Genomic DNA, 13,235 nt, shown 5'->3' with positions numbered 1-13,235 from the left:
ATATGATTTGTTTCTTTTCTCTTACTGCTTGTAGTATTTTGTTCTTCTGTTGGGTTTCTGGGATCTTGATTATTATATGTCTAGGTGTAGATTTTTTTTATTGTAGCTAGTTGGGGTCCTATATGCCTCAGTTATCTGAATGTCAAATTCTTCCCCTCTGTTTGGGAAGTTTTCTGTCATTTATTCTGCGAACAGCTTTTTAAAGTCATTTGTATTTTTCTCCTGCTACTTCATGTATTCCTATCAGTCTTATGTTATTCTTCTTTGCATCATCTAGGAGTTGTTGGATCAATTTCTCATGATCCCTTACTGTTTTTAAGAGATCTCTCTTTTCATGGTCACTGACTGCAATCTTATCTTCTATATCTGAGAGTCTATCTTCGCATTCTTTTATTCTGTTGCGTACACTTTCTATGGAGTGTTTAATCTCCTGGATATCTGTTTGAATCTGTTTTATGGATTCCATTTCTTTCCTATGTTGGGCGTTTATTGTTTCCATTTCTTTCTTATGCTGGGGCTTCATGGCTTCTGTCATGATCCTGAGCTCATCTATTTTTTTGTCAGTTTCTGCTCTAGAGTCTCGAATCACAACTTCCATTTTGTTCACTATCTCTGTGGTTATCTGGGAAATTATTTCTGTTTTGGATTTTTCTAGAGCCTGATTGATCTGTTTTGTTACTTCCTGTGCTTTGAGTTCAGGGTGTCCTGGTGGTTCACTATCGGCCTTTTCATCCTCATTTGCCCTACTGTTTGCCATTGGTGAACTGGAAGTCTGACCTTGTGTCTTGCTTAAGTGTTTTCTCATTTTTATTTTTGTTGTCGGACTGTCCTTGGTTTAATCTCTGGATTATCACCCAAATCTTCCTGATATAGTTGCGCCCTAGCTTCTGTGTCTCTAATGACCCACAGACATTCTCATCTTCATAACATCAGAGAAAACAGCTCATCAAATCAACCGCAATGCTTTATCCCAACTGATACAATCAGCAACACATTAAGATCAAGCACACCTTGGACACTGACCACCAGGTAGTCACTAGTCTATCACCCTTAAATCATTTGAATTAAATTGAAATCAAGAAGCAGTCCAGAACATGTCTGCAGTGAACAAAATTTCAATATGGTGTATTTACCATTTAATGGCTCAGACAGAGTGAGGATGCAAGACCCCTGGTCTCAGTTAGCTGATGGCTGAACCCCATGACTCTGACTGACCTCGGGCTGCAAGGCCCAGATTGAGTTCCCCAACCTTCTGAATGGTTGAACTCCACAACATTCTATTACAGGTTTCCCACGCCCTTTCTTTAAAGATGTTCAAAGTTGGGAACTCAGAAATATACCCTTGATGACCACCTCTGCTTCTGCAGAGTGGGTCCACAGACTGGCACAGTCAAGAGGTCTGAGAGTGTGCGGTGGGGGGTACACGACACTTATGGGAGTTCAGGGGGCGGCTACCTTCCTGGCGCTTGAGTGATGGTGGCTGGGGCGGGAGAAGGCGTGGCTCTCCTTCCCACAGTGGATTGGGGCCCAGGCTACTTCCCGGTGCTTGAGTGATGGCGGCTGGAGCAGGAAAGCCATTTACCCATTTGGGGGAAACATCTCTCCAAATTCGATTGAGTTGGAGGTTTTTGTTTTTGTTTTGTTTCCCCCTTTTCAGCATTGCAGGCATTTTCTGTGTGTGTAGACACTAACCCTTCCCAGAGAGGCAGTCTAAAGCTACTTCCTGTGAGCTGTCTCTTCACTCTCTAGATAGCGCCCTCAGATGCACTAAAGTTTTTAATTTTGATGAAGTCCAGTGCATCTGTGTGTTGTTGTTTTTTCTCTCTCTTTTATGGCCTGTGCTTTTGATGTCAAACTTAAAAACACCATTGTCCAATCCAGAGTCATAAAAATGTTCATCTTAGGCATGGTGGTGCATACTCAGTGATCCTGAGGCAGGGGATCACTGCAAGTTTGAGTTCAGCCTGGGCTACATAGTAAGTTCAAGGCCAGCCTGAAGAAATAGCGAGACTCTCTAAAACAAAAACAAACAAAAATATTTGGCTGAGCCAGGATAGGACCAGCCGTGGGCCCAGTACCAGTCACACTGGCTGGGAAGTGGGGCCCAGAAAGGAGCCTCCAGCCCTAGAGGTCCCTTCCCTCTCGCTTAGGAGACAGTGCTGTTCATTCGTGCTCACTCATTCTGTCTCCAGCCTCCATGATAGCTGTGTAGGAGGAGGGGGCAGATCACAGAGTAAAGTGGCCTGGCTAGTACATTCTTTGGATGTTTTAAAAGTAGGCGAAAAATTCAACTCTTGAGAACAATTCTGCTTCATTGTCCTGAGCAAGGACTTTGCATGTTGTTCCTCCTTGGTCCCCACGCTTTTCCCTCCATGCCTGAGCTCCCCAGTGTCATGGTCATTAGGGCTCCAGGCCTCACTTGGACGGGCCTCTGGTAGGCTAGTCACTTTTCTTTCTTTCTTTCTTATTGGGGATCAAACTCAGGAACTTGCACTGCCACTGAGCTAAATCCCTGGCCCCAGTCACTTTTCTTTTCAAGACAGAGTCTCCCTGTGTAGCCTAGGCTGACCTTCAACTCATGGCAATCTTCCTGCTGCAACCTCTGGATATGAGGATCACAGGTGTGCACAGCCTCATCTGGCTATTCATGAAGGCTATGGATCTCGTTTTCTCTTTCTGATTTGATATCAGGAAAATGCCGGCTTTATAGACTGTGTTGAGAAGTGATCTGTTCTCTTTGATTTTCTTTTGGTCTGTGAAGAACTGGTATTGTTTCTTCCTAAACTGTTTGGTAAAATTAGTGAAACCATATGGGATTTGAGTTTCTCTGTAGGAAATAAATTCCAACTCTGTTTTCTGCAGTAGCTGCAAGGCTGTTTGCATTACCCCTTTCTTCTTGGGTGGCTGCTCTGCTCTGGATCTGGAATGTTCCCAAGGCCCAAGTGTCACAGTCACACTGATTGGTGCTGTGAGAAAGTGGAGGACCCTGCAAGGAGGAGTGGGAACTTTGAGGCCCTGACTGCAAGGGATTGTGGGACGGCTGGGGTAGCTCAATGGATCAGCACCTGCCTGGCCTCTAGGAGGCCCAGGGCTCTGTCCCTCACACTGAAGAAAACGAAAGCTAGAGAAAGGGCAGGAAGAGTGGGATTGATTCTGGAAGCCCAGTTTGTTTCTCTCTCCCTTTTTAACCCAGCCACAATAAGAACAGTTTTGATCCACCTCACAGTCCCCACCTGATGTGTGGCTTCACCATGAGGCCACAGACTGAAGCCTTAAGCCAAAATAAATCTTTCTTCGCTTTAAATTCATTATTTCAGCTATTTTGTTGCATCAGTGGAGCACTGGATACCACAGTGGGCTTTGTGTCCATTTCACTAGGGTTGTCCAATACATTGGCTTAGATTTGCCTAGAATATTTTCTTATTGTCCTTTTAATGTCTGTGGGATAAGTGATAGCAGCCCCTTTCTCACTTTGGTATTGGTGAATTTGTATTTCTTCTTTCTGATTAGTCAGATTAAAAGTTTATCAACTATATTGATCATCTGTAAGAACCAGTAGTTGGTTCCATTTATTTTTCTTTCTTTTTCCTTTTTTTTTTTTTTTTTTTTCCATTGATCACCTTTAAGAACCAGTAGTTGGTTCCATTTATTTTTCTTTCTTTTTCCTTTTTTTTTTTTTTTTTGTACCGGGGGAATCGAACTCAGGGCCCTTGGGCTTGCAAGGCAGGCAGTGGAACCACTGAGCAAAATATCCGGCCCTGCCCCACTTCATTTTTGACACTTTGCCCTTTTCCTTCTAAACCTGTTCTCAGAGGTCTGGCTTTTGTTTCCCATTTATTTATTTTTTGTTTTGTTTTATTTTGCTTTGTTGTTTTCTGTGGTGCTGGGGATGGAACCCAGGGGAGATCTACCACTGACCTTTTCCTTATTTTTTATTTTGAGACAGGGTCTTGCTAAGTTGCCCAGGCTAGGCTGGAACTTGCAATCCTCCTGCCTCAGCCTCCAAGAATTGTGGGATGACAGGTATGTGCCACTGTGCCCAGCTCCTAGAAGGTTTCTAAGCCATCAGAAATACTTTTGTTTTGATTGTTTTTTGAGACAGGATCTAGCTGTGTGGTCCATGCTGATCTCAAACTCACAGCACTCCTCCTGCCTCAGCCTCCCAAGTGCTGGGACTACAGGCATGGGCCTCCGTGCCTGGCCTTGTCAGAAATGCTTTAGTCTGCAGATCCAGGGGACCCTCTTCTGCCTGTGTCCCTGCCTTGCCTGCTCTGCCCCTCAGGAACACTCTGCTACTGCTGTTCGCGTGCGCGCACACACACACACACACACACACACACACTCATTCGGAGCCCCGTGGAGTGGAGGCCTGGCCTGTGGAAAGTCTGCTTGGGGCAGTGGTGGTGGCTACCCACACACTCAGGGCCTGATGGTGGCTCTGCTCTGTATAGTTTTTCAGTCTGTTTCCCGGGACATGAGGCGGGCTAGGATCCAGGGCTGGATGCAGGTCTGCTCTTAACCCCTGCCCTGGTTTGGTGAGAATGTTGTATAGACCCAGCTGGGCAGGAACACACACAGACCCATCAGGGCCACCCTTGGCCCAAGCCCATTTGCTCAGCATGGCCTCTCAGAAGTCTCCAGTTAGAATCTGACAGACCTAGGAATTGTGGGACACGCCTGTAATTCTAGCACTTGGGAGTCTGAAGCAGGAGAATCACTGAGAGTTCGAGGCCAGCCTGGGCTATGTAGAAAACCCTGTCTCAAAAACAATACCACACTAGAATTCTGTGATAACACTATCTCACCTTCATAATTGATACTTGTTTTTTAAAACCTGTTATTTCAGATATGATAGTAAAAGTAACAGGAGAAAATAAAAGCTAACATTTCAACAGTGCTTAATTTGTATCCAGGACCAAACGCAAGGGTTGGCTGGTCTCAGTTAGTTGCTATAACAATCTAAGTAGGTTCTGTTCTTGTTTGCAAGTGGTCAGGGGCCAGGCAGCTTAAGGAAGACCAGGCCAGGCTTCACACTTTCCAGCTTCTGGAAAGAGGCTGCTGCCTCTCCGGCTCATTGGATCCATTTCCTTTATTTCCCTTCTTCCTGTCTTTTTTTCCTGCCCCAGGACCTTTGCATGCACCATTTTTGCTACCTGAAGCAATGGCCTGGCTTCCTTCTTAACCCTGTCACTCCCTCCAGAGTCTGCAGTGTCTTGGAGGCCCTGCACTGATCCCTCATCCTAGCCCCCTTCTCTGTGCTCTCAGCCCCCTTTCTCTCTCTGGGCCTTGGGTCATGCTAGTTTGCAGATACTTTAGTATTGCCTTGCCCAGGGGCTGGGCTCTCCAGAGTGATGGGATCATGTCTACGTTGGTTTTAGTTCTAGCCTTTGCTTGTATGGCTCGTAGCTGCCCTGGGTAGGGGTTTGCTGAATGAGTAGCACTTGGAGCCAAAGCAGTGTCAGCAGCAGACAGCAACAGCTCTTTCCCGTGTAGTCAGGTGATATACAGGGGGGTGAGGCAGGAGAACCGTTCCAAGTTTGAAGTCAGCCTGGGCTACATCGTGAGACCCTGTCTCAAAAAACCCAAAGAGAACTGGGTGTGTTGGGTTCTACCAGTAATCTCAGCACTCAGGAGGCTGAGATAAGAGGATCAATGTGAGTTTGAGGCCAGCCTAGGTTACATAGTGAGTTCAAGGCCAGCCTGAACTATAAGGTGAGACCCTGTCTCAACAACACCACATAACCGGAGTGAGAGAGAGACAGAGAGTTATTCTCTCTCTGTACAAGACTTGACTGTGGAGGGCGCTTCTTAATATTTGACTTTTAGACCTAGATCAGAAGGGCTGCTGGCTCCCTGAGGACTTAGCCTCTTACCATGGCAGTTTTTAGCTGTGGCTGAGCTTTAAAAAGTTCTAGGTGAGCCACAGTGGCATCTGCTTCTAATCTTAGCTACTTAGGAAGCTGATGCAGGAGGCTCACAAGGTCCAGCCCAGCCTAGGCATTTAGTAACTCAATAAGACTCTGTCTCAAAATCAAAATAAAAAATAAAGAAGGCCTAGGGAGGTGGTGCAGCACTAATGCTAGTCCCACAAAAAAGAATAAGGAGGGCTGGGATGCAGCTCAGCGCGAGAGTGTGGGTCCTGGATTCAAGGCCTGCATCCTGCCTGAGGCATAGCCTGGGTGTGGGGATCTGGGCCTCAAACATGGCAGGCAAGTACTCTGCCCTGGCCACACCTCAGTCCTTTATTTTATTTTGAGACAGGGTCTCACTAAGTTACCCGGGCTAGCTGCTGACTTGCAGTCCTCCTTCCTCAGCCTCTGAGTGACCACATGGAACTTTTACATGATGAGGGCAAGCACTGGGTGGAGAACTGTGGGCTCTACCCAGGCTTATTACACAAGTTGCTGCAGAGGGACCTGGGGAGCCATTATTTCCAAAGCTGCCTGAGTGACCCCAAAGTATGCACAGGCCTGAGCACTGCTGCGCTGGCTTCTGAGCTGGCTCCCCAGTCCTCTTATTTATTGATTTATTGACAGGATCTTATTTATTTATTGACAGTGTCTTGCTACTCCATGTGGCTCAGGTTGGCCTCAAACTTGGCTGTGATCCTCCTGCCTCAGCCTCAAAGTGCTGAGGTTACAGACATGTGCCACCATGCTTGGCTCCAAATACTTACTTTTTGAACATGGAGGGTGGTTTGGCACTAACTCTTGAGTCACCCCAAGTGACCTTGCATCCTTAAAACCACCCAACAGTGCATACTTAGGTGACAAAGTGAGACAGTGGTTTCTTAGAGTTTAGATGTGATAGCTGGCCCTCTAGCAGCCATCCAAGCCATGAGGTGACCTTGAACTGGGGAGGCAGAGTCTGAAAACAACAGAGCAGAAAGATGGGCACCCAGCATCTGGCAGGTTCAGGGGTCTCTGCATTGGCTGTGTCCTGGCCACATGCTGGGCTTTTTCATCAGAGACATAAAATTCTAACTTATCTAAGCCCAGGCGGACTTCTGTATTGTTTTGGTTTTTCAGCTGTTATTTGCAGGCAGACCTGACCCTCAAAGGTGTTCATGGCTCTGTGGTCCAGCACAGTGAACTCTGCCCTGTGTTGGGGGCCCTGTGGTTGGGTCGTGTCAGGTGACAGGGGACAGGGGTGTGAGTTACAGGAGGTGGAGAGAGGAGAGGTGTCCCAGAACAGCGGTGTCACCTACTCTGTGCTTGAGGTCCCAGGAGTAAACACGTCAGAGGCAAGCGGAGGGGGAGGGGGTATGTGGGATCTTGGGCACTGTGGGAGGTAGCCAGGCACCAGAGGGTGGGCCTCAGGCAAAGAGCCATGGGGGAGAAAGGAGAAACAAAGGCACCTTCACCCAGCATAGTGGTGCATACCTATAATCCTAGCACTCGGGAGCCTGAGGCAGGAGGATCTGCTATAAATTGGAGGCCAACCGGGGCTACATAGTGAGTTCAAGGCCAGCCTGGATCATACAGTGAGATCCTGTCTCAAAAAAGTTAAAAAAAAAAAAATGAAATACAGATGGGGGCTGAGTTAAAGCTCCATGCAGAGCATGTGTGTAGCATGTGTGAGGCCCTGGGTTTCATTCTCAGCACCCCTAAGAAAAAGACTAAAATACAGACTTGATGAAGGATTTCGAGGGTCCGGTGATGACACTGACCCCCCACCCCATCTGCCTGCCCTCTGTGCCAGTGTCACCCTTGGCCCCTCCCCTGGGTCTGCTTTCAGCCTGAGCTGGGTGTGTGTCTCTGGGGTTCCATCCCTTGAGCTAGCTGCCAGGTCCCCAATATATTCAGAACAGTGCCACTGTCCATTAATGTTTGCTAAGTGAATAGACATTTTAAATGACTAAAGCTAAAGCTTATCAACTGAAGCCAGTAATGCTGAAGCTAGTTCCAATATAAGGATTTAAACCTGAGGGAAGTTAATCATTAGAGCTAGGTAGAGATGATGAGATTTTGGGTTTCCTATGAATGTCCAGAGCCGCATCCCCCAGTGAGTACTGTGGCTCAGTCCTTCCTTTAGGAACCAGTTCCCAGCCTTCATGAGGACTCATGGGCCCTCCTCCTGGGGCACTGTGGAATCTGGGGTAAAGAGAGAGACAAGAAATCAAAGGATTCAGCAGACTGAGGCCTTCAGTTCCAGGCCAGCCTAGGCTACATAGCAAGACCATGTCTTGGAGAAACAAAAAAAGAACAGAACCTGCATCCTGAAGACCTGTCCTGTGCCATTACACCTGCCGCGCCAGGGTGGACTTGGGGCAGGCAGGGGGCCCAGGCAGCAGTGGGTGCAGGCCTCCAGACACTTTTATTTTAAGCCAGATGTACCCCCACCCCAAGCCTTATCTCTGTCAGGGAGCCCCTTGAGGGCCAGCCAGCCTCAACTCCGCTCGGGGCTGCTGGCTCTGGGTCCTTCCTGATTGTCACCCAGAATGACACGGAGAATCCAAGTCAGGGAGACAGCCCGGCAGCAGTGCATGCAGCTTTTTCTCTGCGTCAGCGCTCCAGCAGCCCTCATCTGGGATAGACAGCTGGGAAAAGCTGAGCACATGGCCTACTTATGGCACCGTTAATTATGGGCTTGGGTGTGTGTTCCTGTCATCGTGTAGTCAGCTCCCGGGCTCTGCACAGGGACCGATGTGTTGAGGGCATCCCGGCCCTTCTGACACTGCTCCACCTGCAGTTGGGATAACTGTGGATGGGAGTCAGGGTCAGGCCCAGGCTTGGGGTGGCTGGGCTGGCACCACATGGATTCTCTGCCCTTCCCTGCAGGGCACACTGTCCACCCTGTGTGCATGCACACAGTACACAGTGCACGTACACGTAGACAGTGCATGCACACCATTGTGTATGTGTGCACACGTGCATATGCAGCCAATGTCCCTCTCCCAGTGCACCCTTATTGTCTCCTGTGGACTCCACTGTCCCGGATATCTGGAGGTGGGCAAGGCTATCATTACTGCTCCTTTCTGTGTTCAGTTGCCCGAGAGGGAAAAACGACACTCAGGAGAAAGTTTTTCCTCCTCCCAGAGTCTAATTACTTGTTTGGTGAGTCCCAACCTATACACATTTCCAGAGAGACACTTGATGCTGGGCTCAGAAACCGCCAGCCAAAGCGGCCCTCTTTGACTTTAGGATACTTTCTCATGGGTCCTTGTGGAAGTCCTGTCCAGTCCAGCCTCTGGGCTCTGTGCCCATCTTGCCTCTGCCCAGACCTGCCAGGCTTTCTCATGCCACCCTGAGTTTGTCCAGTCTGTCTCTTGCCACTCGCAGTGATGGGTGCCCTCTCTTGGCCCCTCCCCACCCATAGCTCCTGTCTCTGCTGAGCAGGCTCTGGGCCTCTTACCTGATGGCTTTTGCAGGATACTCACTTACATTTATTTTTCTTTTTGGTTTTTTGAGACAAGGTCTTACTCTGTAGCCCAGGCTGACCTGAAACTTGTGGCAATCCTCCTGCCTCAGCCTCCTGAGTAATGGGATTGCAGGCCTGTGCCACCATGCCTGGCTCTCACTTGCACTTACTGATCTGATTGGGTGCTCTCCCAACGTGGGTGTGGCCCGCCTCAGTGTAAACGTGCATCCTAACAGGGAGAGACCAGTGGTGGTAACCAGCAGCAGTGGTGACGTCTGCCTTTCACCCCAGCACCAGGGCTCCTTATCACAAATCAGAGGCCAGCCTGGCTGTAGAGTGAGACCCTCTCTCAAAAACAAAACAAGAAAACAGAAGCAAAATCCAGGGAGAGACAGAGGTCTGATAAACAGGATGCCGGGGTGGGGATGTGGGATCAGCCTGTTCCTACATGGAACTCTCTCAGTGGGCAACTTTGACACAGTGTGTAGCTGCACCATCATTCTTTGTTGCTCTCAGATGTCCTTAACAGGTCCGAGTGGAGAGGAGAGAAGGCCCCAATGCTCAGCCTGTCCTCTCATCCATGTGCACAGATTATGGTGGTGGTGGTGTGCTCAGTGGGTCTGGAGGGACCGCCCCAACACCTCACCTTTGCCAGGAACACCACAGCCTGGTGTCACAGCAAGGGGATGGTAGACCCCATGTTCCTGTGTCCTGGACTCCTGCACTAACTGCGCCTCTATATCGCCAGGGTCCCAAAGCTCCAGCGAGCTTCCACAGATCCTTGCTTGCTTCCATTCTGAAGGTGACACGCACAGCTGTGAAGGACTTGGACCCCAGGATGGTCAGGCTTCCCTGCTGCCCCCCACCAGCCCTGCAGAAGAGGATATGCAACCCTGGTACCCCTTGCCACAGGAGGTGACCGAGCTGTTCCAGAGCCTGGGTGCCCACAGCCCTGCCGTATGCCCACTGGGTCCCTGCAGCAGGTGGGTCCCATGTCTTTCCCTCCTTGCACTCAGACCCCAGCCCAAGAATTGGGGAGTTTTGGGTTTAGTGTTACTGGTTTTTTGAGACAGTTTCACTATGTACTTAAGGCTGCCTTTGAACTCGCTTGAAGCCCAGGCCGGCTCCCAACTCACAGAGATCCTCCTGCCTCAGTCTCTGGGGCACTCAAACCAAATTCACCTCAAGGGAGGACACAGAGGAGCGGATCCAAGGAGTCACAGGTGTCCCTCTTATAATTGAAGTGACCTTGGGGCCTTTACTACCTTGACTACATTCCACTCTGCAGAGCCACTTCTGTCCCAGTTTCACCAAGATTCAACTGCTTTCTGACCTTTGTGCTGCATGGAGCAGGTGGTGTTAGAACTGTCCCAGCCCTCGGGAGGCTGGAGTAGGAGGATCTCCAGGAATCCAAGGCCAGCCTGGGCCACACAGTGAGTTCAACACCAGCCTGAACTACATAATGAGACCCTGTCTCAAGAAAAAATTCCTTTTGAAAGATGCAGTCTGGGGATTTGGCTCAGTGGTTCCGCTGCCTGCCTCACAAGCGCAAGGGCCCAAGTTTAATCCCTGGTACCAAAAAGAAAGAAAGAAAGAAAGAAAGATGCAGCCCTGCCCCTGAACCATGAAGGCCATCTGTTAGAGCGCCATGGTCTGGGGCCAGGGCCAAGGACATCTGATCCTCAGCAAGGGCCACCCTGTACAAGGCCAGGGGGTAAATGAGTGACACTTTGCACATGGAAAGGATCTTCTTTCCAGCACAGAGGCCATAGCAACTGGAGTCTGCAACAGTATGGTTTGGTCCAGGTAAGATGTCCCCCACCCCCTTCCGTTAGCTCAATGTAGACTCCTCTCAATGACAGCTCTGATGTGGCTGTGGCATAGAGGACAGATGGACAGTGCCCTCCCTGCCACCAGGTGACTCTCAATTGTGGAAGTGGTGACCCTGCATTTACCCTCTTCCCTGTGAATGTCACAGCACTGGATGGACTCTGTCACCATTTGTAACCCAAATGTGGAGGCACAGGCAGGGACTAGCAGTGTGCCCCTGTGACAGTCACTTCATGAGGGCAGAGTGGTGTGATGAGACCCAGATTCTAGCTCCTGGATGCTGGTCACAGAGCCCTAATCCTGGGGCTGGGGACAACAGGACTCCAGCGAGGCCACTTGGCTTGTGGGGTCCGACTGTGGGGCCTCAGGTCTTTCTGAACATCTTGTGCCCAAGAGGGGAGCGGGTCCACCATGCTGCTAGTGTCCTGTGCTCTGTGACCTCACACTGGTGATGGAGCCTGGGGACAGGTGTATCAGGATGGTGGTCAGGAGACAACTCATAGCACTGTCCCCAAGATGGGGCTTGGGGAGAGCCTGGCAGTCACTCATTTTGGAGGCTGGCTTTTCCTCTTTAGGTGGCGGGAAACAAGGGCTCTATCATAGCCACACTTCTTGCAGCACAGGAAGATGTGTGGCTCCCTCATATTTCCTCCACTCCTCCCTTTGGCAGCGGCAGGGTGGCTGATAACCAGTCTGACTGTATAGCAGAGAGGCTGCCCAGCCATTGGGAGCCCTGGAAACCTGCCTGGCAGGCTTGTGTATCCCTACACTGATAGGGGCACCCCCTCACGCCTGGCACAAGCCTGGCCTGCATCTTGGATGCTGACACCAGCCCCACCCATGCACCGCCCTAAGAAGCACTTAAATCGGGAAGGGTCCAGCCTCAGCCTTCTCCTCTACCAGCTTTGATTTGGCGATGCCAACTTTCCAGGTACCTAGGAGATGGATCTGTCCTCTTCTCCTCTGAGAAGTGGCACTAGCGCCAGGACATGAAGAACAGAGACTTGTCCCCAAAAGCTCTAGGACTGATGCTCTCAGCCAGGCTTGGTGGCGCATACCTGTGGTCCCAGCACTCAGGGCTGAGGCAGGAGGATTGCCAGGAGTTGAAGGCCAATCTGGGCTACATAGCAAAGCTATGGCTCAAAACAAGAACAAAATCCAGCAAAAACAAGAGTGGTACTCTTCCAGTCCCATGGTTGTGACCACAGTGGAGCCCATTATTCTTGGTCACAAAGTTGCTTATTTGAAATCAGCAACCGACATTTGACCAGAGGAGGAGTTAGTGGGAGCCTCGGCTGCTCTGTCTTCTGCCCAGGGCCTGTGTGGTATGACCGCCATCTGCTACTGCCTTGTTTGCTGTGAGCTTCCCCACCCTGTGTGACTCCGGCCCTGGCTGCTTCACTGGGCACTCTCCATGCCTGAGGACCCCACCTCACTGAGTTTGTCCCTGCACATTTTGTCAGGCCCAGTGCACCCCTCCTGGAGGTTCATAGGGCCAGGTGCCCTTCCGGTCTTCACCTGGAGGGGGGCGGGAGGAGGCAGTACACGGGGGTCTGCAGGACCCCAGGCTGCAGCAGGAGCCTTCACTGTCCCTATAGGGATCTCTGCCACACCTTGGGGAGGTCAGTGGGGTGTCAGGGGTCCCTGCAGGGTGAGGTTAGGATAGGCCATGCTCACCTTGGCTTTCACCCTGTCCTTCCCCCCTTCTTTGTCTCTCTGTCTCTTCATCTCTCTGTCTCTGTCCCCACCTCACTACCTTTGGGAAAGCTAGCTGCCCTGTTGAGCCTGGGAGAGGCTCCTGTGCTGAGGAGCCAGCAGCTAACAATTGATGACCCCATGATTGAGCCTGGGCAGGGCAAAGTGACTTCAGCCCATCCAGCATCTTGAGAGCCACCCCATCCAGACCCTGGGCCACACTCCTGAGCCACCTCTTGACTCTTGGCTCCTGGACCTGCATGAGATAATCAGCATCTCTTCATGCCTTTGTGTGTGGGGTGATCTGCCATGCATGGCAGCAGTAGCCATGGACAGCCAGGTCTCTGGAG

At 50.3% G+C, this 13,235-nt stretch overlaps 1 protein-coding gene across 7 annotated transcripts in view; it reads left to right on the top strand.

Moving 5' to 3' along the window:
* Nucleotides 1-13,235, top strand: part of Fam178b (family with sequence similarity 178 member B) — an 87,124-nt gene that overhangs the window by 38,702 nt on the left and 35,187 nt on the right. For 5 of the 7 annotated variants that reach the window (XM_010638097.3, XM_010638099.2, XM_010638096.2 and 2 more), the window contains one exon: nucleotides 10,109-10,343. In XM_010638097.3, the coding sequence (XP_010636399.1) occupies nucleotides 10,109-10,343 (235 nt within the window). Of the gene's footprint in view, nucleotides 1-4,003; nucleotides 4,024-10,108; nucleotides 10,344-13,235 lie in introns of those variants that run through there. The other 2 variants (XM_010638102.3, XM_010638098.2) reach the window with 2 other exon arrangements.

This window comes from Fukomys damarensis, unplaced genomic scaffold, assembly GCF_012274545.1.
Source record: "Fukomys damarensis isolate Sample0158 unplaced genomic scaffold, DMR_v1.0_HiC HiC_scaffold_9, whole genome shotgun sequence".
Lineage (NCBI taxonomy): Eukaryota > Metazoa > Chordata > Mammalia > Rodentia > Bathyergidae > Fukomys > Fukomys damarensis.
Note: the sequence above shows the minus strand (reverse complement) of the source record. Positions and strands in the feature narration are given on the sequence as shown.